This window comes from Falco rusticolus, chromosome 1, assembly GCF_015220075.1.
Source record: "Falco rusticolus isolate bFalRus1 chromosome 1, bFalRus1.pri, whole genome shotgun sequence".
NCBI classification, from domain to species: Eukaryota; Metazoa; Chordata; class Aves; order Falconiformes; family Falconidae; genus Falco; species Falco rusticolus.
The window spans coordinates 13,628,104-13,652,427 of record NC_051187.1 but is presented as its reverse complement, the minus strand read 5'-3'; the positions used below and the strand labels follow the sequence as shown (position 1 = coordinate 13,652,427).

The following is a 24,324-nucleotide window of genomic DNA, read 5'->3' as shown; positions in this document are numbered from 1 at the left end:
AATCTGGTCCCCACTGAAGTCACTGGGCATGTCTCCAGAGAGCAGGGAGATGCTGGGATCCCCTTTACTGGGGCAAACTGGAGCAAACTGGCAGAGATGCAAGAGGAGTCCCCCTGGAGAACCTGCAGCTTGGCTGCCTTGGGGATTTGTCTCACCATAAGAGAAGATGAGGGTGGTGGCATAAGGTCCTTAAGGACTCCTCGTCCAACCAGCTCTGGTGGCAGTGGGGTGTCCTTCTGGCTGGCTGTGTGCCTATGGAGCTATACCTGCCATGAGCATTGGCTGGAGGGGGACACCAGGTGGATGGGATCTGTGTCCCATCCCAACCCAGAATGTCCCATTCCCTCCAGCGCTGACCTGCCTCTGACCAAACGCAGCGCTGAATGTGGGGTGGGGGGGACACAAGCTGATTGCCATGAGCGGGTGTCCCCCAAGACATCCAGGATGAGGTGCTTGGGGGCGGGGGATGACCCTGCCTGAGGGACACTGAATGCCCCCCCTCACTCGGCACTCATCTGCTGATGGCAGGGGGGACAAAGACTTTCCCACCCAGGTCACACGTCCCCAAGCCCAGTGCTGACACTAACACAGAGAGGCTGGCTGAGCCAGGGGCCAGATCCTGCCCTGGTTGCAGGGGTGGAAGCTGAGACCTGAGCTCAGCTTGCACAGAGGCAGCCGCAATGGCATGGGCATCAGAGAGGAGAAGAGCAAGCAGGAGCAGCCGGCAGCATCCCTGGGGAAGGTGGACGGAGCTGGGGGACATCAAGGTCCCCTCCAGGGCAGAGAACAAACCAGGAGTCCCTAGCTGCCATGCCCTGAGCCCCCAGCTCCCACCTGTGAATTTTGGGAGACCGCATTTACAAGTCGGTCCCTACCTGTCACCACCAAGGAGAGCAAAGCAGAGCCAAAGCACACATGGGCAGCGCCCTTACCTCAGCCCAGGCACGCTGGGAGGGGAAACTTCGAGCCCCAGCGAGCAGGGCCTGGAGGGAAGAGGGGATAAGGGGGTCCCCAGCCAGCTGTGGTGGGTTCCAGGGGGGGCAACAGGTAACAGGGAGCAGCTGTGCAGGTGTCTGTGCCGGAAAGCCATGCTCGGAGCAGGAACCTGGCCTCCCTTTCTGCTCTTTAACATGGTGTTTATCAGCCCTGTCACTCCAGAATGATTTTTTTTTTTTCCTTTTTCTGTTAATTTTCATCTATCTCCAGATGAGAGTTTTCCCTGATTTAAGCAATGCCTCCTCTGCTGCAGGTGGCAAAGAGGGGGCGTTTGCTTTATCTCCATCTCTTCCCCTCGCAAGTTTTGCCCCAGGAGCCCTCCCTGCTTCATTTTACTTCCTGCAGTGCTGGTAAAAATAAATATGTTTTTGTTTGCATATATTCAACTGGCCTGCAAGTTGGCTCATGGGGGGGGGGGGCAGTCCTCAAGGGACAGCAGCTGCATGCATCTGGATTTGCTTTAGAAAAATGTGCCTGGAAAAAAACCCAAGCGCAGCACACATGCGTGGGTGCACAAGGTCATGGGTCAGATTTTTCTAGAGATGCAAAAAAAAATAAGAATAAAGAAACCAAGCCCCATTCAAAGGTGAGGGGACACACTTCACTGATGCTCCCCCAAAGCCAAGGCACTCGGGTAGGTTGGGCATGAACGCAGGGACTTTAGAGTCACCCGAAAAATCGCTTCCCTGCTGACCGTGACTGATCCAAATTTTGGTTGTGGGAAGGGAGAGGAAGAGTTTGTATTGTGAAACTAAAATTCCCACCTGGAGAATATGAAGCTCAAAGGTTAATGTGTGAACTTTGTTTAAAGATAAAACATCCCTGGTACGAAAACATCCTTGGCCCAGCATCCGCAGAGCATGGGGAGTACATGAACTCATTGAAAATATGCGCTGCTGGCCCCAAGGTTTTGGCAGAAATCAGTGAAGCTGTGCTAATGAGAGTCCTGTGATGCACCCAAAAAAATAAAATCTAACAGTCTTGCTCCGAGCAATTGCTCTCCAGTCTTGTGCTGGCACAAAGTCAACGACTGAACAGGTCTTTTCCCACCTGCACAGGCCTGATGCTGACCCCAGCCAGCAGCTGCCTCTTGAAGGATGTCTCCACCAACCCTGCAAGGGACGAGCGGCTGCTTTGACATTCAGACATGAGCTGGAGGCATCAGCTGCTGGCACCTTCACTGGTGCAGGCTGGTGAGCTGAATTTTGGGTGTGCTGACTCTAAATGACAGCCCATCACATGAGCAAAGCAGTATCACTTGTCACCCTGTGCCCATCCCTTCCTTTTATAAACCCCTTGACCTTGCATGCTGCTGTGCCAAGGACAGCTGTGCCCTCAGCAGGTATTTCCACCCATCCCTCCATGGATGCCCAGGATGTGCCATTGCTCCTGGCCCCATCACTCTTCTCCACCTGTTATATTGTAAGACATAGGGAGGAAAGAACTGCAAGGCTAGAGAGCAGCTGTAATGTCATTAGTGGAGTCCTGGCACTATTTTGGGGACTAACCCTGTCCCAGGGCTGTGCAGGAAAGCAAGGGAGCACTGGGGAATGCAGCCAGGAGGTTGCATCCCTCCCCAAATCCCTATTTGCCCAGAGCCAGGGCACCAGCACAAACTCCTGGCTGCATCTAACTGAGTCCAGAGGAACAGGAGAAGACATTTCCCCCCAGGTGTACCTCCCCTGCTCTTTGAGCAGCGGTGCCCAAGGTTGCTGCCCAGCCATGGATCATGCCAGCATCTTGGTATGAGTGAGGGAAAGGGCAGGGCTAGGGTCCAGGGGTTTGCCCGTCTATACAGGCTCCCACAGACCCTGAGCAGAAACCTGCTGTTACAGCCAAGAGAGGAAAGGGGAAAACTCCACTGAGAGCTTTTCTGGGAGCAGGCACCTGATGCTGGCCACCCTCCCAGCAGTGCCAGGGCTGGGGGGCAGAGGAGGCCCTTGGCATGGAAGCAAAACACCAGAAACAGGAAAAACCCTATTCCCCAGGGGTGATTAAAAGCACAGATTAATTGGTTGTGGGTGAGCAAAGCAGGAGTTTCTGGCTGGCTGCTCCAGGGGAGGGAGGTCAGCCCCAGGAAAAGTTGCTGCTGCCACCTCCAGCAGTGTCCCTGTGGCATGGGGATGTCCCCAAGGTGGCTGTGGAGACGCCAGCCGGGGACTGTGGGCTCACTGCCTGTCAAGCCAACATCCAGGAGAGGAGCTGGTCTCTCCCAGAAAGCTGCCAGCTCTTCAGGGCAGTAGTGGAATGAGAACCAGAGAAAGTCTCAGAAGGGACACCCCACCCCCACCCACCGCTCCCACTTCAACAGGTAACATTGCCCTTAATGCTAGGGCTCTAAAAATAAGAGAGACATTTTGGGAAATAACTGGGTGACAGGGATGCCAAAGCTTCCTAGCACATCCGATGTTTCGTCCCCAATCCTTTGCCAACCAGTCCCCAGAGTGTCCTATAAATCCAAGCACATATGTGTAGGAGGCAACAGGGCTGCTCCTCCTCCCTTTTTCATAACCAAAGGCGAAACAGTCAGAAACCAAGCAGACTCACCCACAGAGCTGCAGAAGTCAGTATCAGAGGCAGGATGAGGGCTGCCAGCCCTGCAGCCACATCTCACTTTGGGGGGAGGGGGCCTTTGCCAGGCACCCGCAGGAGCACTGCTGGCCTCCGAGTAGGGACACAGCTCCTGCATGAGCTGATTTTGACCAGGCACTTTATTTGAAGGAACATGGTTTCACAAGAGGGCAGGAATATGCTCTATGTAATAAGTTATTTATTAATTTTAACAGAGCAGGGACCTTTCTTCACACCCAGGAATCCCTCCTGTTATGTCCACTTCATCTTTCCCCCTCCTGATCACAGCCTGAACCCCACTTCTCACCAAGCTGGGCAGAGCCACCCCAGCCCTCTGTCCCTGCATTGCCCTGCTGCTGGCTGCTGGGCAAACAGACCTACACATGCCAGCTCCCAAGGCAATGGCACAGCACGTGCCACGGGTGGGCTCACCAGCTCCTGCCATCTGAACAGGGATCTCACCTATGCACTGTGCTCCGAGCCATGAGGGGAGGCAGCCCAAATCCCTCCTTTCCCACTCCCTCACACTGGAGGAGCACATTTTCCCCTCCACTTTGCTCCCTCCAACCCCAGGAGGGTTTGCAACAGCCAGCCAAGGAGAGGGAGTGTGGATGACAGGAGAGCAAGGGCTGCTGCTGGTCCCTGGTGCAGGGCGATGGACAGCTGAGAGCAGCTCTGGCCACAGCCATCAGCCCTGCCACCCTGCCAGGTGAGTGCAGAAAGTGCGAAGCAAAGCGTTTTTGGTGCCAGCCAGGCAGCTGGTGGTTCCCATAAGAATCGTGCCCCCAAAAGCAAGGAGCCAGGTTTACCCGGGGGCTTTGCATGGAGAGCAAGGGTCACATCAGTGAACAGGGCTGCACATCACTGCTGCACAGCAGTGCTTGTCCAAGGGACTGTGAGATGGTGCAAGCGAGGTGCAGGATTTGGGAGGTGGTGATGGACAGGCCAGGACAGTAAGATGGAGCCAACAACCAACCAGCACTCTACATCCCCTGCAACTGCTTCACTCTGACCCACCCACACCCTTTGTGCTTCTATTCTTTTGGCTTATTTAGTTTGGTTTTTTTAAACCCCATGGAGATCAAATTGTGACTTGGCAGCTAACAGAGCCGGCCCTACCGGGCTCCCCAGACTGAGCAAAGATCTTGAGAAGAGACCAGAGTGAAGTCCTGGGGTGAGCGAAGCCCTCCCTGCCCCTCGCCTGGCCCCCTGGCCGCTCACAGGGTGGCGGTGGGGTACTGCGCCCAGCCCACCTCCTTGTACGCCGCCGTCACGTGGGTGTAGATGAGGGTCTTCATCTTCGTCCAGGCGCCGTGTGCCTCTGGGGTGAAGTCATTAGCGTATTCTTCAGCAATGACCTCCAGCATGACACCGGTGAGTTTCTGGAGGGAGGCAGACAGCAAAGGGTTAATAACTCTCCAGGGAGAGGCTCACAGCAAATTTAGCTTTTTCCTCCGAAAACAATTTAACCCTGCGGCTGAGTTCTGGAAACAGCCACCCCCTTCAGGACAGACAGAGGTTTGGGAGGTCTGTCAAGACCCCAGGGAATGGGCAGGGCAGGTAACGAGCCTGCCCCAGCAGGGAGGAGGCTGCGGGGTGTTGCTTGCAGGGTCAAGCATTTCCCTAATGTGGGTACCTCAAATTTATTCCCTCCTATCATGCTTAATTTCTAAAAGAAGGGACATGTGACCACAGCCACACCGGCGGGGCTGCAGGCAGGGCACAGGCAGGTGAACTTCCCTGGCCTGGGGGAGGCACGTGATGCTGCAGCAGTGGCTCCATTTGGGAATGGTGGGCTGCGTGGGACAGCATGGCAGTGGGACACTGCAGCTGCATCGGGAGCAACCCCATAACCAGCCAGCCAGCCTCCCCCGGGCGAGGACAGGCAGCACCAGCTCGCTGTGGCTCCCTCTCTCCTGCCCTCTTCCTAATTTCTAAAGCACCCCAGCAATTTTTTTTGCTCCCGTCCTTTACCTTGAAGTAGATGGGCTCCACTTTGTGCTTGAGGGCATGGGCCTTGCCCACCAGGGCCAGAACGGAGGAGACCTTTTCGGAGTCATTGAGGTTCTCCACCACAGTATTAATGGCACCCATGACCCGCCGAGCGTGCTTACGCAGTTGCAAGCTCCTCTCCATCTCCAGCGGGTCCTCCATGTGCTTGAACTGGCTGAAGTACTGCTTGGCCGACGGGAAGTTGACAAAAAACCTTCAAAAAAAGAACAGATACAAAATGCCATCAGGAGGGTGAGAGCAGGCTGAGAGGTTAAAGCAAAGTATGGAATGGTGGAGATGCTGGAAAAAGCTCCCCTGCATCTAACACAGTCAGAGCTGGTTTTCTCATTGCATTCCCCAGGAGCTGTGACATTCAGCTGCCTAAAAATCAGCAGGTTAATGCCTTTCTCCACAGCCTTCCCTATCTGCTACAAGGGCATCACAGCTGGATATTAACCTACAAAGCAGAGGCAAGACGGAGTTTCTTGATATCCGGAGACCCCACCCAGGCCTACCAGATGCTGTAGTCATGCCGACATACATCAAACCATCCGGTCCTGTCTCAGAGAGCTGGAGATGAGCACAAAAACCTCTCTTTATCCCAGCCAGCCTCTCCCTGCCCCTCTTCCCCAAGCCCCACAGCAGCTTCCTGGCCCCATGGGCTTTATTCCTATATTGCCACCCAGAGCAACCCCCTTCCCCAACAACACCACCACATCTCACAGATCAGCACCACCAGAATCCCTAGCAAGATCTCAGCCCTGAGCTCACATCACCCTTCACCTATGCCAGGAGCTGTTGTCCCCAGCACAAGGATACCCCAAACACCCAGCCAACCCCTCTGAGAGACTGAGGACTCTCTTGCCTGCAGGATTAAATCAACCCCAATGAAATGCAGCTGAAGCAAATGAAGCTGTGGTTGCAGCTGATGCACTGAGCTCCCCGGGGAGCTGGATGGTGTGGGTGTTTGAAGGGCACAAGAGGACAGGGTGTAGGGGCTGGGACTACTGGTGCCAGCATTGCAGCAGATCACTCTCAGCAGCTGGGGCTGATGCTCGAGTGGTGTTAACCAACCCCTTCCACCTGATTTACACTGGAGAGAACCATAGAGGCATTTGCTCCCCCTTTCACCCAGCTCCCCCTCTCTGACAGGGCTCTCCCTGCCTCCTCCTGGGTGCCCCTTCACCTGAACCAGTGAAGGATGCTCCTGAGGTGGCAGGCAGCTCCCAGGGCTGCCCCCATCACCCTGGGCTCCAGGCATATTGCCTCCTCCCCTCTTCTAGCCTGCCATAACCCCCACCCCAAGCATCATCCCAAGCCATGTGAAGCATCCCACTTCTTCTCCCAAGAATCGCTACCTCACTCCAGGACCAGGTGGGATCCTCTCCCCCACTCACCACTCCACGAATAATCACAATATTGAGGACTAGGCTCGTTTACCACTTCATTATCCTCTTTTTTCCCCCTCTCTTCCTTTCCCTGCTCCCTTGGCTTGCAAGAGCTAGGGGGTATTGCCAAGGAAGTGGTGTGAAGCAGTGCCTGGAGTGCACCACCGCTTCTGTTGCTTCCCTGAGGCATCTGGGATTCATCAGATGGCCCAAAATAGGTTTCGGAGGTGTGAAGAGTAAGTGTAGGAAAGGGTGGGGGAGGAAGGAAGGTGGAAGGGGGAGGCAAGGTGTTACTTTTAAAACCTGGAGGGGACCCACGACAGAACTCTTGTTGTTGTGCAGCCTCCCCCCGGGCAAAGCTCCTCCTGACACGTCTGGTCCCTGTCGGGAGAAATCATTCCCAGGCTTGACTGTCTCCAGCTCCTGTCAGCACAGAGATGCTCAGTCCGTACCTTCAGCTGGAGCTGTCAGAGACGGCTACTGGTCCCCCTGGCTGGGGCCATACATACAACACTGTTCCCAGGTTTCAAGACTCCTGCCCTGAGCATTTCTCCGCAGAAGGAAAAAATTCTTCTTCGTTTCAATGGGACCGTTTTTTACATCTGGCCCCAGCATACTTCTCCTGCCATCCTGCCCCTCCCCACCTCTGCGCAAGCTGCTGCGGCCCCTGAGCCTGCAGCTCCAGCCAGCCCTCCAGCTATAGACAGTGAACACACTGCCGAGGTCGAGGTCGGACCTAAGAGTTTTGCCATCCCTGCTAGTGGATCTTTTCCCCCTCACCCTCCAGCTCTGGCAGACATTCCCCTCAGGCGCTGGGAGCAGGGGTTGCAGCTGGAAGTGGGACTTGCTGCCCACAGACTACCCCAGTTTAGAGGATGGAGGCTGCCAGCCGGTCAATGCATGCCCAAGCCTCTGAATCCCAAACCATCAGGCATTCCCTAGAAAGCCCTATTTGATCTCAGCTCAAGGGCATGATGATGTGAAGACCCAGGGAACAAGCTGAGAAAAAATCCTGGTCTGAGCTAGCCTTTTTCAGCAGAAGAGTACAGCAAGGTGAGGGGCTGACCCCTGCATTGCCAGGAACCACAGCATCCGCCTGCCAAGAGACCCACCAAAAAGAGCCACCAGGCTCTTTTAAATTTTTAAACCCCAAAAATTCCCCGACCTGCACAAGGTCAGGTGACAGAAGGATCCAAATATTTAGTTCCTAACCTTCCCCACCTTTGCAGACCCTCAAGGTGAGACCCCTGGGGGAGCTGAGCCCAGCAGTTTTCCCAAGGGACCTGCAGGAAGGATGGCGGTGATGCTGGTGGTATGTAAAACCAACAACCCCCCAGCTCACATGCTATCTGCTCACTTTCAGCGATGGAGAACTGAAACAGGGGAGCCCAAACCAGCTTCAAGTTGAAAAGCAAATTCATGGCCGGCCAGAGACCCGCAGGCACCTCTCCTCGGCCAGCACCTCTACAGGGGTGGGGAGAGGCAGGCGCCTGCAGCAAGAACTTCTGGCCTAGAGCAAATATTTGAGTTGTCGAACCAAGAAGAAGAGGGAAGGAGGCTCGCTTAGTGGTAGTTGTTAATAAACAGAGAAGATTAATTTAACACAAAGTTTAAATATAACCAGAGGAAGGGGAGGGGGGGGGAAGGAAGAAATAAAATAACTCAAACAATAGTGAATTAGAAGAGGTGTCAGCTGGGGTTTTTCCATCTACAGAACATATTTCCAGAGTTCAAACATCTCAGGCTCTGGAATTTTGTTCGGTTGTTGTGTGTGTTTTGGGCTCTTTTTCTTCATCGGAGTTATTAAAAAGACTATATTTACCATTGCATATCACACAAAATGATGATTGATAGAAACCAGATGCCTGCATACCAATCTCATTAAATTTCTTTTTAAGTGTTTCCATTCTGCACCCGCTAATTTGTACTCTGTGAGCTACATCTGGACCCAACGGACAGGATGTCAGGATTGCTTTTCCTCTCTTTTGTCCTTTTAACAACTTTAAGGACACAACCATTCCCAGCAGCAGAGCCTGTTTTCTGTTCAGGAGAGATGCCACTTCTCCTCCAGTCTCTCTCCCTCTTCCCAGACCCTGCAGAGCAAACCCTGCATGGAGGAAATCGCCAAGCCCAGCCATCTTCCTTCCCCAGCTGGAAAGAGAACACCTGGGTGCTGCTGGCTTGGTCCCCCTGAGCACTGAAACCCTTGATGCTTCACTTACCCCGTTTGCAAACTGCAGGACAAATGCTAGGGAGCTTTCAAAGCTGTCGGGAGGCTTCAGCTGAGCCCCCAGCCAGCACTCGTAGACTTTTTGCTAGATTTTCCTGCCAATGCTTTCACCTCACCTCATCCTCCCTACGTGGGAGAAACTCTCTCTAACACAGCCTGGAGCCTCTCTGCATCCCTTTTCAAACTTCTGCTTCCTTTCTGCTCTGGTGTCTACAAAGCAGCTGATAATGGGTAGGTAGGTGGTGTGTGATGCTGCTGTTTATTTTGCTGAGTGCTGTCTCACCGCTGCCTGCACCTTCCCCCTGCTCCTCCCAGCCACCTGTAGTCTACCATCCTATTTTCAGGCTGGGGCAAGGGTGCTGCCTGTGGTTACAGCTCCCAGCCCAAGGTGAGAACAGTCCCAGCCATGTCAATGCCACTACTCAGCAAGACAGAAAAAGGCAGATCTAATTGGAGTAGGAAGAGGATGGTGCCTGCTCACTCCTGCAGCATAGCTCTGCCCATGTCCTGTCTCTGAGGGCTCATGGACCGGTGGAGATGGTGGTGGGAAGTATCTCCAGCTCTGGCAAGGGAGAGCTGGATGGAAAAGGATCAAGCTCCCAGTCCACCCACATTTAACTGATACTAAATTCGACTTCTGCAGCTGAGGGAGAAGAGGTATAGCTGGCCTTCCTCCAGGTGAAGCCCATGTCCTGCTGCGAAGCCTCCAGAGCAGCCTCCAGCACAATGCTGAGCCATCCTTGGAGGCCGTCATGCCCCGGGCACTGCAGAGCCCCAGGGCAGAGGGACTGGGACACCCCAGTGAGGCTGGGAGAGGACCCAGCAGCAAAGATGCAGACAAATACATGTGGGCATGTCCTGCTCGCTTGCATGTGCATGGCTCACGCCTCCAGGTCCTCCTTGCTGTTGTCTTCCCCTACCATGTGTGTGGATTCAGCCCAGAGCCTCTTGGCTGCAGAGATGAAACTTCAGGCTGAGGTAAGGACAGCTTTCATCAGATAAATGAATTAACAGTGCTAAAGGGGCTTTCCCACATGGCTTCCATTTCCTATGGTTCTTGCAGTCCCCTTTTCTTAGTGCCTTCACCCACATCATCATCAGGCCCTCCTCATTTGTGTCCCTGCGCCTCTCCGCTGCCAAGCTGCTGTCCCTGCCTGCGTCCTTGCCTGCTGGGTGCAAGCAGCACGCAGGGGTGGCTGGTCAGCCCCCTCCACCCTGCCACCAGCATTCCCCCCGCACCAAGCACCCTTCCTACAGCTCTGCCAAGCAGGGCCAGCATGGCCAGCAGGAACTGTAGGTGTTTGGAAACAACGCTAAAATGTGACTCTTGTTGCCAAGGCAGATGCAGGGTGAGGATGGAGTTTGCAGGGACAGCAGAGGGGTTTGGATGTAGAAGACAAACCCCAGCTGGGTGGGGAAGGGGTAATCCAGATTCACAAGGATGTGCTTCCTGTGCCGGGACCCACCATCCACCCAGCAAAACTGGGAATCCAATTTTTGCTGGTGCCCACCACCACTGTCCCATCCAATGCTCCCATGCCGATTCCCAGCAGCCCCAGTTTGGCGTTACCAGCTGCTCTGCCGGCCGCTTCCCCTGGCACTGTGCTCCGGCAGGACTGCCAGCCAGCCGGCACTCTCCATTCCACAGCCATGCTCAGTGCCAGCCTGGCGAGGGCTGTCCTGACATTTCTCTGACTTTAATAAGTGCTGAAACTCCGCAGACGGGCGCTCGCCAGGCTGCGTGCAGAGGTACAGCCCCGCTCCACTGCAGCAGCATCATTAATAGCGCCAGTTAGCAGAGCAGAAACTTGGCCCTTGCCTCCTGCTCTGGGGGAGGGATTTTCAGGGCTGGTACCAACACATCCAGCATGTCCTCGGCCATAGCCAGGGAAATTAGCCATGGAAACTGTTTGACCCCCTCTGCCTTTGCTTCTCTTGGCCTCCTGGCCACCTCTTGACCCCTCACGGCTCTTGAAAGATCCTACTCAACACCCCTAGCCTCGTGCAGCTCACAGGTGATGCAAAAGCAGCCCTGGGACAGGGGATGTGGGAGAGGCTCTTCTCGGCTCACCCTGAGAGCTGCTGGCAGCCCCGAAGCCGCAGCTGGTGCGGGATGTGCCGCAGGGATCCCCGTGCAGCCACCTTGGCCGTGAAGCGTTGAAAGGGCCGGTTCCAGGTGCTGCGATCAGAGAGACAACACAGCCCTACAAACAGGGGCTGTTTCTAGACAAAACCCACACTTGCCCCCTTCACCACCCGGGAGGGAGCCGTGGTTTTGGAAAATGCTCCTTGTGCGTGTCCTTGCCAGCAGAGCAGTGTCCTGCTGCTCTCGGGCTCTCCTTGTTGCCCAGCAAGCATCTCTCCAGCTGGACCACAGCGATTTGCAAGTGTGTGGCAAGCTGTGGGACAGGGGGACAGGGACATTGCCACACAGAAGGCCAGTCTTTTCACTGGGCCCTTTCAAAGTGAGATATTGCAGCAGGAGGATCTCTCTGAGCTGCTTTGCTCGGAAATTTGCCCTCCGGCAGCCAAGAATGGACCCCTTCCCTATGGACCCCTCCACAAAGCACATGCTGGCTTTGGGAGTAGCTGCAAAATCATTTATTTAAATGCCATTTTTGGGTGGATTCAACCCATTATTTTGGATTCAGCTGGGGAAAAAAGGGGGTTTCTGCGTTGCCAGACTCCTGCTCAGGCTTTTTGCTATTTTAACCTAAAACTTACAATATCTGGCATCCAGGGAGTGCTTTTATATTTCAAAGTTCTTTGCAAACTGTCTGAATCCAGGTGTATTAGCTCAGACTAAGGAGCTGTTGAAATCTGCGGGCCTGATTCTACTTTGGCAATCCCTTTGCTTCCCCTCCTACACCTCCTGAGAGGGAAAGAGCACATCAGGAGTGATGGCAAAGGTAACAAATTTGGAAATTTGGAAAACTACTGGAGCTGGAGTGGAGCTGGAGGGAACAATGGTGAAGAAATGCTGTGGATGTGGCACAGCCTGTGGTGGATGTGGCAGGTTGCGTTGCCTGAGCTTGGCACAGAATTAACATTTGGTGCAGATTTGCCCTGGAGCTAATAGAAACTGTCCCTGGGTTTTATCGTCTGATGAGATCCGCAAATTTTTGTGGTCCCACATCTGTGACCACAGTACGTGTGTGTGGGTGTGGGAGCGAATACGTTTGAAGATCAGGACAGACTGTGGGTTTAGCCCTGCCGTCCTGGACTTGGTCAGGGTCTGCAAAGGAGTGAGGGTCCCGAGCCCCCACTGACGCTCAGCCCTGTTTGCCTGAGTGCCCTCAGCCCCTGCATGCCACGAAGGGTGGGCAACAGGAGGGCTGAGCCAGCCGGGTGCTGGCACCCCCCAGCACAGTCTCAGAACGTGGGGTATGGGCAATAAGCCATTGCAAGGGCATTAGAGAAAGGGAGGTGCTTGGGGAGCAACAGCCACGCACTCAAAGGGCTCCTGTGCCGCACACGAGGGCTAATGCAGATGCTGGAGGCTGCCCTACTCCCCTCGCACACCTGGGCTCCCTGCTCTGAACTCTCTAGTGAGGGATGTTTTTCAAAAAGGACCGATTCCTAAATTACAGATGGGGAAACTGAGGCACAGCAATGAGCCGGGGGGCATGGAGAGGGTAGGGTTGAGCTGCAGCCCAGGGCTCCTAGCCGTGATGGCCGGTGTGCCTACTTGGGAGAAACCCAGTCAATATGCATGGCCCCAGACAGGTCGAGGCTCCAGCTGCAGCTCCAGCAAGGGTTAAGGCTGCGAGATGGCGCCTGCAGAGGCCCCTGAGCTCCAGAGGAGGAAGATGAGTGTGGCGAGGAGATTGTGCTTCCTCCGGTTCGAGGCTCCCCCACCGAGGAAACTGTCAATTAGTGACATAGCTTTAACCACACAGCGCAGATTCCCATGATCTGGTGGCTGCTCAGCCAGCAGTCCCCATTATTCATGTTTATGTCCCCTGGGATGCCAGAGACCCTGTGAGATCAGGACCCCACTGTGCTGCTGGCAGGACTGCAGGGCTTTGCTATGGCTTCAAACACTTCCCCATGAAGGCTGGAAACCTGATGGCTAGCTCTGTGCCTCAGTTTCCCCATCAGCAAAGCATGGAAAGGCTGGGGGTGGAGGAGGAGGTTGTTGAGCAGGGGCTGAAGGAGGAGCAGAGTGAGCCAGGCTGGGCTCCTGGGGGACGCTGGCACTGCAGCCCTCCTTATCGCTGCCTTTTGGGTGCGCATCACTGCCTCCCTGCCTTTGCCCTTGGGGCACAGGATCAGGCCTCAGATTCATGTCGACCTCCTATGTTCAGAGGTGCTGCAAACCCCCAGACCTTCCCACGCAGGAAAAAAAAACATTCCCTGCCTTCAATGGCTCTGAAGGGATGGAGAGGGGACAGAGCAGGAAAGCGTGGAGATACCCTCTGCCACTGGACACAGGCAACAACCTGGTCACAACCCTGACAACAGAAATGTGGGTACTAATAGATTTGCCTGCTTTTACTGCCCTGCACATGGGAGTTGCACCAAGGGGGGGCCTGCAGCCGTGCATCCCCCTTCCCCCTCCCTGGCCACCCTTGTGCCCATCCCTTTCTGCCTCAGTTTCCATCAGAAGGTGATGAGCCATGTACAGGTGAAGCACGGAGGCTGGCTGGGGCAGCTCTCAGCCCCCAGCACATGGCATGTGATGCACCCAGAGCATGCCAGGCAGGTCAGCTCACACCGCACCAGTGGCTGCCCACTGTCCCCTCCCCAGCCCCAACCTCTGGAGCTGCTGAATCATGTCTTGGGAAGCGGCTGCCGCCCTCCCGCGCCACCCGGGCTCCCGGCGGCCTCCACGCATGACCCACTTCTCCCAGCGGCTGATGGCAGCTGGGAAACACAGCTGGGAAAGCAGTGGCTACCGGTGCTCCCAACCCCAGCCAGGGCTGCCCTGCTTTCACCAGGCACACGCTTCCCCAGGCGAGCTCAGGTTTTGCTCATCAGAGCTGGTGGGGGGAGCGGGGCTCAGGGCAGCAGCACGAAGCCCTCTTTGGGGATGGGGTTTGCTGCCGAAGGAGCAGCTCAGCCACCGGAGCCATGGCACGGGGAGGCAGGCAGGTGCGCTGCTCCAGCCAGTGCTGCTGGAGGGGACGGTAGCTCTCCCAAACGACACCACATCATCAGGGACATGCACTGAAAGTCCAGACCTCACTTTAGGCATCCCAGGGAAGCTCTGGCTGAGGGAGCAGGCGGTGGGGTTTATCTGGGATGTGCCATGGCACATGCAATGGCCAAGCATGGAAAGGTTCCAAAGGAGCAAGTGTTCATCCTGGGAGCAGCTCAGTCCTGCCCTGTTGGCACAGCAGGGGGAAACCCCTCACCACGGCACCACAACTCACCCTGGAAAAATTAAAAAACTGCACCAGAAACTTCTACTGGGAAAGTTTGAGTCAGGATCAGAGCTCAGCCACATGGTCCCCGCTGCCACACCTTGCTGCCCCCATCCCTAGCCGTGCTCTGGGCCCCATGACTGCACACAGGGAGACACCAAAAGCAATGAGCTACCCTGGGTGAACCCCCCCTGGCATTGCCATGAGTCCCTTGGCACCAGCCGCGAGCACCCAGCCACCCACCCTGTGCTTGCGGGCAGGGGAGCACCCAGCTGTGCGGACGGATGGGGCCACGGCATGACCTGAGTGCTGGGCAAGGAGCTGGCCGTGCACAGCTGCTAGCCAAGCCCCATGCTGAAGCTTATGGGAAAAAGGGGAATTTTACATCGCCCAGACCTCTGCCATGTGTGGGCTTTGAACCCAGCCCAGGTGGGTTTGGTATCCCCAGCCGTGGGGCTGTTGCACCCCCTGACCACCCTAGTCAGCTGGATGGAACAGGGGGCCGTGGGGGAACGGGCTTAGTCACCAGCTGGCTCTGAGAGGAGGTGGAGAGGGGACTCAAAGTCATTTTGGATTCTCCGTGGAGGGGTCTTGTTAGGAAAATCCCATTGCAGTGCTGGCAGGGAGCCTGGAGGGGAGCCAGCTCTGCTCACCTCCGGGGAGCCTCTGCTCTCTGCAGATCCCGTGGGCTGGAGGCATTAGCTCTCAGCCTCTTGGAAAACTTTTGGTTGTTATGAATAAGCCCTGCATTCATCCGAGGGATTCTCCAAGCACCCGCAGTACCCTGCTGCAGGAGCAAAATGGGAAGGACACAATCCAGCCTCCTGTCTGCTGGCTGGGCTGGCTGTGGTTGGGTCCAGGCAGGAGCCTGGCCAAGGGGGGTTCCTGCGTTGCTGCTCCCTGGGATGGGTGGTGGGAGCTCTGTCTCTCTGGAAAGCATCTTTGCTGTTTGCCAACAGGTCAGCGCAGGCATGTCGCCTGCCCCTCTCCTCCCACTGCCCGTCAGCCTCTTCCCTCTTAAATAAGGGAAACAGCTTCTTGGTGCTGCACCCCAGTGATACCCCAAACTCCTGGCGTCTGTGGGATCCCCTGGGATTCCCACTCGGTGCTTTACCAGGGTACTCGGACAAGGGTTGCACCCCCAGACAATGCAAGAAACCCCAAAACCCCACCTGCCTGTTCCTCACCTCAACAGCATCTCCCCTGTTTTGGTTTCAGGTGCAGACACGGGGCTTGTGAGCTGCCCGTCCCTGCTGCACAGCCCCACACCGTCGGGTGATACTCTGCACCCTGCTCCTGGGGCGGCTGGGTCCCTGCCCCCGCTGCCACCCTCTCCCACTTGTGCCCCCCACATCGCCCTTCCACCGCCAACTTCAGTGCTCTCCTTCCTGCCGACGCTGCCGCCGAAGGGACAGATGGTGCCCTCGGAGACACACCTGCTTGGGTTTTATCTTGGCTCCCAACTTGCATTATTTCACCCGCCAGCCTGCTACGTACTGATGCCATCCACACACAGCTAACTGGGGGTGTGTGTGTAAAAAAAAATACCCCCAAACCACCCAAGCCCAGCACCACTCTCCCCCAAAGCTGCCCCCCCCAGCTCTGTCCACGGGCTAAGGTGACCTTTGCAATGGAAGCAGCTTCCCTCAAAGTCCCCAGCAAGGCTCCCCCCGCTCCCCCCCCCCCCCCCCCCCACACACACACCCGGCTCAAAGGTGTGGAAATCAGAGGAGTGCTGTGAAACCCTCACTGCTCCCAGCCAGCAAATACACCCAGCCAGCTCCCCACTCACTGTCATTCATTTCAGTTCAGTTATATATATTCTGCCTCTTTCTCAGCTATAAAGAGATTTAGTTGGATTTGCTGCTTCCTTTTTTCGTTTGTTTTTTAAATACCTGATGAGTATGGAGACCCCAATGTCCTCGCAGTTTGCATATACTCTGCTCCATGTCTCTTGAATAACCTTTTTCTCTGCGTCTGAAATCTCTTCACTTCTTTCCCATCTTTCAATCTCCATTTCTCCCTGGACTTTCTCCATGGAAAACAGCCGGCACGATCCTCCAGGAAGCCAGGAGGAGATAAAGAGAGATGTGTGTGAGCGGGTATATCCTGCGAGAAGAGACAAGGTGTTTGCTCAGTGGCCGTGCGGGTGCTGGCGGCTCTGCCGACGTGTGGATGTATATTTGTGTGTGTGTGAGCGCGGCTGCCTGTCAGTGTGTTTATATATGTAATTTAAAAAATATCCCGGAGGTATGATGCATGCGATTAGATTTCAGATCTCCTAGTACTGTCCATGGCTGTAGTTAGCTTCAGCTCAGCTCGGATCTGTGTGGCTGACTGATAGGGAACTGCCTAAAAGTAAAATATTCAAAGGCATTGCAAGACCAGCCTCTTTACCAACGTGTGAACGTGAGCTCACTTTCTCCCTCTCTCCTCCTCTCTCCCACTCCTCCCTCCTTCTCTTTTTTTTTCCCCCTGAATGGGAGGGATGAGGGAGATGTTCTGGGCAACATCAGGACGGAGTTGGGCGGGGGGAAGGTAGGGCTCGAAGTTTTGGGGTTTTTTTTCAGCCCTTGCAAACAGCTCAGAGGAAATTCAGAATCCAAAGTGCCGAGCTGAAGTTATCCCAACCACTGGCTGCGCTGAGCTCTGCCTTGGCTCTCCCCCTTGTGCTCCCTTGTTTTGTAGGTGGTTGTGTTTTGAAGGACAGACCCAGACCGTCGCTTGCCTCTGAATTTTGGGCTGCATGGAGAGTCGGGGTGATAGGGGAGCACGAGGGACCCCCACCCGCGAGCATCTCTCTGCCATGCAGGAGAGATCATGGTCTTTCCCACGGGGACTTTTTAATTTGCTCTCGTGGCAGGACCCAATCGTACAGGGATCCAGAGTTAAGGCACTCATGAAATGAATAAATTATTGTTGTTCTGTGATTGCATAGCTCCTGGTAGCATCTTGGCAGGGACAAGGAGCGCGGGAACACCTCCACACCAGCCTTCTCACTGCCTTTGTGTGTGTGCTTTTGGGCTGTTTTTTTACCCAAATGCCATTTCCAGCTCCCTGACAATCTGGCATATTAAACCCGCAGCACAGTCCATTTGCACAGAGAGGAGGAAAATACTACAGAGGCATGTAATAACCGACAATCCCCCAGAGGGGGATCAGAGACAAGAGAAGCAGCCTGGTGTGCACAGCCACCTCCCCCACCCGCTGCGCACCCTGGCAGGGCAGGCAGGCAGACGGACAGACAGGCTGAGGATGCCGCTCCGACACCCGGGCAGGCTGGGGCTGGGGAGGTGGCTGAGCCCATTTGCGGGCTGAGGCTTTGTTATTGCAGATCTGTCGAGGCTTTTTGCTGTATTTCTCCTCCAAACCAGCCTCGGCCACCTCCCGTTTACAGCAGCCAGACCAGCAATGTCTACAGATTTGCTTTTGTGAATCTAAGGAGCGCTGGTGGAGAAGATGCTGCTGCCCACAGGTCCCCCACTGTGGGTCCCCCGCTGAATTTCTGTGGGGACAGACCAGGACCCCCACACATCTGTGAACCCCACGGCTCAGGGGCACAAAGCTCAACTCACCTGGAAGCTGCCAAACCCACCAGTGCAGAAACAGCAGTGTGGCCAACCCTACCTGGCCAGAGGTTGGGCTCATTCAGGTCCACGATAACATGACCCCTGGCTTCCAAACCATTGGATTTTCACCAGTCAGCTTAATGTTTATATTTGCTTTCCATCCTTTAGCCACTGGGATTAGCATCCATGAGCCTGAGCTCAAACGTTAACTACAATGTGCCTAGGTGGCCACCATGCAGCAGAGAAACCCCTCTGGACCCAGGATGGCATGGCCAAGCTTATCACCCTCCCTTAAAAATGCAGGGGCAGACGTGCTCTGCTTAGACCCAGCCTAAACCAAAGCAAAACCGCAATGCAGCACTAGCGCTTTCAAAAGGGAAAAAACTCAATTTCTGATAAATATGAACACTCGGGCAAAAATCTAAGTGGAGCATTAGTTAAGTTATTACTTGCTGTGTGTTTAAGGAAAAGGACTCCAAAGTTGTTGGACCTTGTGGCTGGGTCGGTACTGGGCTTGCAGCCTGGTGCCTGGTACATGGTGAGCCTGGCTGCAGCGGGCGCTTCGCCTCGCTCCCTGGCACCAGGAAGCAAAGGGTCTTGGCTCAAGAGTCTCCATTTGGAAATACTAGAATATTAGAAAATATTAGAGAAGTAAGTGAGAAATACCCCAGCCTTTTCAAGGTTTCTGCCTCCCTCTTTGGGGGCATCACATCTGGCCCTGGCAGGAACCCAGCCCCATTCCCACATACCATCCTGCTCCACAACCAGGATACAGTGACTAAAGCAACAGCGATGCTCTGCTGCCTCAAAATCCCAAACAAACCCCAATGGCCCTGAACTTCTGCATCTCATCCCAGACATGGGACGTAAATCGGGACAGGAGCACAGGCACATGCTCTCAGGTGCCAGCCGCCCATTTCCATGGTTCCCCATGACTATTGCTCTCGAGGGCCAGGGTTAGGACACAACTTGTTCCAGAAGGAGAAAGATGCTGTGTTGACACCATTGCTACAAAATCCCAGCTGGGGACTGCACTGGCAGGTGGGCAGCCCGGCCAGCCTGTACGGCCTCATAGTGACTTGGGTGACCCCCTGGTCCCTTTGGTGCCAGATGCTGTGCGAAGGGAGGTGGCAGCCCTGAGGGCTGGGATGGCATTTGCTCACTCTGCCCAGCCCAAGATGCCTGTGGTTGCTGCCTGCTGTCCCAGAGGGGAGCTCAGCACAGTGCCCACTGCCATGGCAGGGTGGCCCAGGGCCATGGAGCTCAGGGATGGGGGCAGAGGACTCGGTCCCCATGGGCAGTGGGAACGCTGAGATAACATCAGGCTGGGTAATCCATATGGAAGGAATCACTCCATCTCTCTCATAGCCCAAATCATTTTAACACCCTGATCCCTCTCCCCCCTCTAGTCGAGCATCGCAGCCCTCCTGCTTTCCACCTCCTTCCCATGGACCTGTCCCCATGACAAGGTCCCTGCTCCTTCCACAGCTTCTGCACAGCAGGGAGACATCAAATGCCTGTTCAAGCCATCCTCCATCTGCACAGCCACAGGGGGTGAGGAGGGGTTTCCAGGCTCTCAGAGCCTCTGCTCACAGCTCGCTGTGTTCCTGCGGGGTCTGTATCCACCTGCCGATGGCTTTTCCCACTCCCCCCATGCCCTCCTACATTGCCTCTCCTCCTCCCTGTGCGCTGGGTGCAATGAGAAATGTACTTGGCTCCCAATCCTCGAGTGGGAGGTGAAGGCAAAAAAGCCTGAGACTTCAGCTCCACAGCGTGTGGGATGTGGATGATGGCAGATCCCCACCCTTGACTCCTCCGCTGTCTCTGGGGCTAAGGCAGAAACCCCAAATCCAGACCCTCAGGGCTGAGCCCACCTTCCTTAAGTAGGGATATCCTCATTATTTGGTTCCTGGAGAAAAGCGGGGGACTTCTTGTGTCCCCTGCAAAGTCAGCTCCCTGGGACCTTCTGACAAACACCACTAGTTGGGGTGACCCTGGGAAGAGACCCCATGAGCTCTGTCAGGGAGCGCTTTGGGAAGGAGCCACAGCAGCTGCCCCAAGTCCTTGATGCTGGTGTGTGTGAGTCCAGTGAGGACCCGTTCTCCATACCCTCGAGACACCCACCTGGCCAGAACAGGAGAAGTCCTGGGACTCTAAGTGAAATAAGGCTGGAGTCACTAGCGTGGTAAAGCCGAAGGCATCCAGAGAAGCAGCCCTGCCCCTGCCCCTTTTCCCTCTGAGCCGGACAGGGTTGGGGGTAGAAGATGCTGATAGTGGCTGAGGGCTATTGCAGCACACGTGTGAGTTGCCAGGTTAGGAGTTCCTCCTTCACCCTCCTCTCGGAGCTGCTCCAGGCTGCTGCACTATACCACCCAGAGACGTTGGACTTGTCACCCTGAACACTGGTGAAACGAAGCCCATGGTTGCCAGCCCGGCTCACACACCATTGCCCCCAGCGTGCAATGCCTCTCTCCCCCGCTTCCTAATACAGCCCTGCTGCCAGCTGCAAAGTCCTGGCCTGAAAAAGAGTAACAAGACTTTAGGAAATGGCTTTGCAGTCCCTGCTACCTGGGGAGGGAAGGATTTAGCCTAAAGCCTGTATAAATGCTCTGTACTTATTGCAGGTTTTCCTTCCCCCGGCTTCTCTGATCCCAGGAGACCCGTGCACAATCCCAGTGCTCCAGCTCTGCGCTGGCAGCGCCTGTGGCCTGCGAGCTGTCACTGTGGGAACGGGCTGGAGGACAATATGCTGGGGGGTTATAAGGGGCTACAGCCAACAGGACCCCCCCCAGATCCAGCTGGGGTTCCACCACTGCCTGTATCTCCATCACATGGAGGTGGTGAGCCCACGCGGGATGCTGTCGGATCCCAGTTTAATCACACAGCAATTGTCCATGTCACTGGCACGTTCAGTCATTTACTTGTAAAGACCAGTAGTACTGAGAGACTGGGATTCCCCCAGCTCCAGCTCCACCAGACAGCTGGGAAGAGCTGGGCCAGGGAAGCAAGAGCGTGGGGAGCTGTTACCCCCTCCCAGCCCTGGGCAGCCCTGGGGTAGGACCCCAGGGTGCTTGTGCAGGACGAAGCTGGGGGCAGCCATTCCTCCTCTGATTGAAAGCAGACCTCAGTCAGTGCTGCTCCCAGTGGGAACGCGTTCAAACCAAATCATCCCAGAATCTCCTTGCATGGAAACAGGGTTCACCTGCTCTGGGGTCAAAGTCCAACAGATGCAGCTTTGTGCAGAGACTGAGGTCTGTGGTGCTACAGAAGCAAAGCCCCCCAAGGGACCCTGCCCTGAGCCCCTGCTCCTAGAGGAGACCCCAACCCTTGGCGCCACCCCGACCTCCAGCTCACCACCCGACATGTGGGAGCAGGATGGTGTGGGATGCCAGGAACTCTGGCCTGGGGACTGGGACAGCAGCAGCGCTACGGTAACGTCCGGGAAGGGAGCACGAGATGAAGACACCCAGGCAGGACCCTTGGCAGCAGTGGGCAGAGGGAAGGCTGGCGGGTGAGATGGGGAAAGCATAGCCTCCCTGTGGTCTTAAACCTTGTGTCAGCTTTCCACCTCCCTCTCAAAAAAAGTCCCTACCAGCCCACACAATCTAAAAAACCCCAAGGATTAGGAAATCCAGGGGGGGGAAAGGAAGCAGAGAGGGGCCCTGAGAGCAGGGCTGGGTGCTGCCCAGGGCTCACAGGCAGGGCAGGGCAGGATGAGAAGCTGCCTCAGCAGCCCTGGAGAGCACTTCCCATCCAGACCAACCTGGTCCCAGCCTGGGAACTATTGCAAAAACCCCACAGTCCTACCCTGGGATTTGAGGAAACTGAAACCTTGTGATGCAACCGTGAGGGATGAAGCAATAGGCGCTTGCTCAGGAAGCAGGTGACTGATCCAGTACCATGGGGTTGCATGGGCAAGGCGTCAGCTGGCTGCTAAACTTCCTCAGATCCTGAACAGCCTCTGCTGTCACCATCTTTCCCTTCTTTCCCCACTGTGCCGAGCTCTCCCTACTGGCGGGAACTGGTCCCCCCCCCGCCCCCCCCGCCCCCCCCCCCCGGGAGCACAGCCCCTGTCACAACCAGTAAGATGTGGTAAGATGTGGTAAGATGTGGTATACCACATCAGTGATAAGCGAGGATGACAGGGTTATTGGGAAACAAGTCGACACTTCCAAACAGATTCTCTTTGCTGCTCTTTTCCTTCCTGAAGCTGGTCTGAGCGTGGCAGGGGTTGCTCAGGAAAGCCAGTAAGCTAATATATTCATGTCAACTCACATTTGGTGCCAGGACATGAAGTAAACACCGTCAGGAACCTTGCTCCGGTTCAAAGACAAGCCCTGTTTCTTATTCCGATCACATTATCCATGCTCCCCGTACAGCTTCATTGATTCATATCTTAAAAAGAAAAGCCTTCAAAACCCATTAAGTCTGCCTTGCCATTCCAGCCCTGCTCTCAAGGGCTAGGGCAAGAAGCATTAACTAATCTGCTCACATTACCTTGCCTTTGAACCGAGCATCTCTCGGCGTCAATCAGGAGTGTTTGGAAGCGATAGGCTCCCACACAGGGTGAGTTTTGGCTGCTGAGGTCACCCAATGTCAAGCAAGTGGAGGGACCAGCCCCCTGCACTGGGCTCCTTTTCGCACCTGGGCAGCACCCAGAGCTTGTGCCTATGGAGACGTGGTGGAGCAGCCCCTTAGAGTCCTCTGGCTGGTTACGGAGGACCAGACGGTTATAAACCAGCCCATGAAGGAGCAAGCTCCTGCAGCTGTATTTTTTCAGGGCCTCAGATGGCACCTGGGGCATGAGAGCAGGGACCTTGCTGGTGGCAACTAGGTCTCGGTGAGGGGAGAAGGGTTTGCAAGCAATGACGTCCTCCCAGGGATTACGAAAGCCATGCTGCCTGTTGCCAGGGAAGAAGGCCCTTCCAGCTTCTTGGGCTCCAGCTCAGCCAGCAGCCGCTGTTTATTTGGCTTCAATGACTTCCCAGCATACCAAAATGTGCTCCTGGGGGCCCAGCATGCTCCAGCGCAGCTGGCCGAGACATCAGGCTCAGCCACCCCACGCGCTCCCTGGTGCCTTGCATAAGGCAGCTTTGCACCCTCTGGCCTGACTTCCACTCGGGAAGAAATTATTCACTCTCATTTTCATCTGGCTGCAGGAGACACTTGGGATGTTTCTTCCACTGCCCTCCCAAAGGCTTCCCATCCTGCCAGTGCCAGCAGCAAGGCAGGTTCCATCCTCTCTGCCCCTGGCCGACCCCCAAGTTCAGGGACAGGGACTATTTACTGGACAGGCTTAGAGGGATTTGGTTTTACTAACATTTCAAGTGCTGCTCATGAGTGTTGTTTTTAGGGTTTGGAGCACTTTGAGAGGACATGTCCACCAAGAGGGGATTAACCACAGCCAGCCCAGGCTCCTGCCATAGCTGGGCTTGGGGGGCATCTCCAGCACCAGCTGGATGGGAATGGAAAGCCAGGTTTCCTGGAAAGCTCAGCTTTGCTTTCTCTTTCAGACCCAACCAGTCATTGAACCTGGAGCAATCTAGGTTGCTTGGATTCAGTTCTGTTTTCAAAATCCTTTAGCTGGGGGAAGCTGTCTTCCAGCTGAGTTACAGGGATGCCCAGCTTGGGGCTTTTCTCAACTGTCCTGCTGCAGCCAGCATCCATCCCACTTCAGCCCCTGTCTCATGCCCCAGGGCCAAAATGGAGCCAGGGCATGGCATAAAAGGCAGAACAGCAGAGTTGTGTGCAGGCCCCTGGGCACAGCCCCAAAGGGAGACGTGTCCCAACTTTGCTGAGCACCAGTGTCAGAGCCCTGAGGGTGTCCACAGCCTGGAACCCACTGCCAGTGCTGGTGTGGGGCAGGCAGCGCTGGGGTGTAGGCAGCAGAGAGCATTCACCCAAAGATCCTCCCGGCAAAACCCCACCTAGGGGCAAAAACCCATGTGGGGACAAAAAGCCACCAGGGCACCGACCCATGGCTGCTCAGGAAGCCAGTGCCCATGGCTCCCTGCCTGCTCTTGGGCTCTCCTCCAGGTCAGGACCTTCATGCACCATTACAGCCTACATGTGTGCATTCACAAGTGTGCATGTGCACACACACGGCTGTCTTCCCCTCTCGCTCTCTCTTACAGAGGTTTCTTTCACAGTTGTTTTCTTTAATCTAAACCCACAAAGTCACTTGACTCCAGAAGGCGTTTTGCATTGCAAAG

The 24,324-nt window shown here is 55.4% G+C and overlaps 1 protein-coding gene across 2 annotated transcripts in view; it reads right to left on the bottom strand.

The window, feature by feature from the left end:
• The window catches only part of CYGB (cytoglobin), a 34,873-nt gene that overhangs the window by 3,939 nt on the left and 6,610 nt on the right, over nt 1–24,324 (bottom strand). Inside the window, exons 1-4 of one of the 2 annotated variants that reach the window (XM_037410801.1) lie at nt 18,119–18,223; nt 16,439–16,652; nt 5,542–5,773; nt 4,613–4,949 (exon numbers count right to left, since the gene is read on the bottom strand). In XM_037410801.1, coding sequence (XP_037266698.1) covers nt 4,785–4,949; nt 5,542–5,773; nt 16,439–16,652; nt 18,119–18,191 — 684 coding nt within the window. In that variant the 5' untranslated portion in view covers nt 18,192–18,223 and the 3' untranslated portion in view covers nt 4,613–4,784. Of the gene's footprint in view, nt 1–4,612; nt 4,950–5,541; nt 5,774–16,436; nt 16,653–18,118; nt 18,224–24,324 lie in introns of those variants that run through there. The other variant, XM_037410791.1, reaches the window with a different exon arrangement.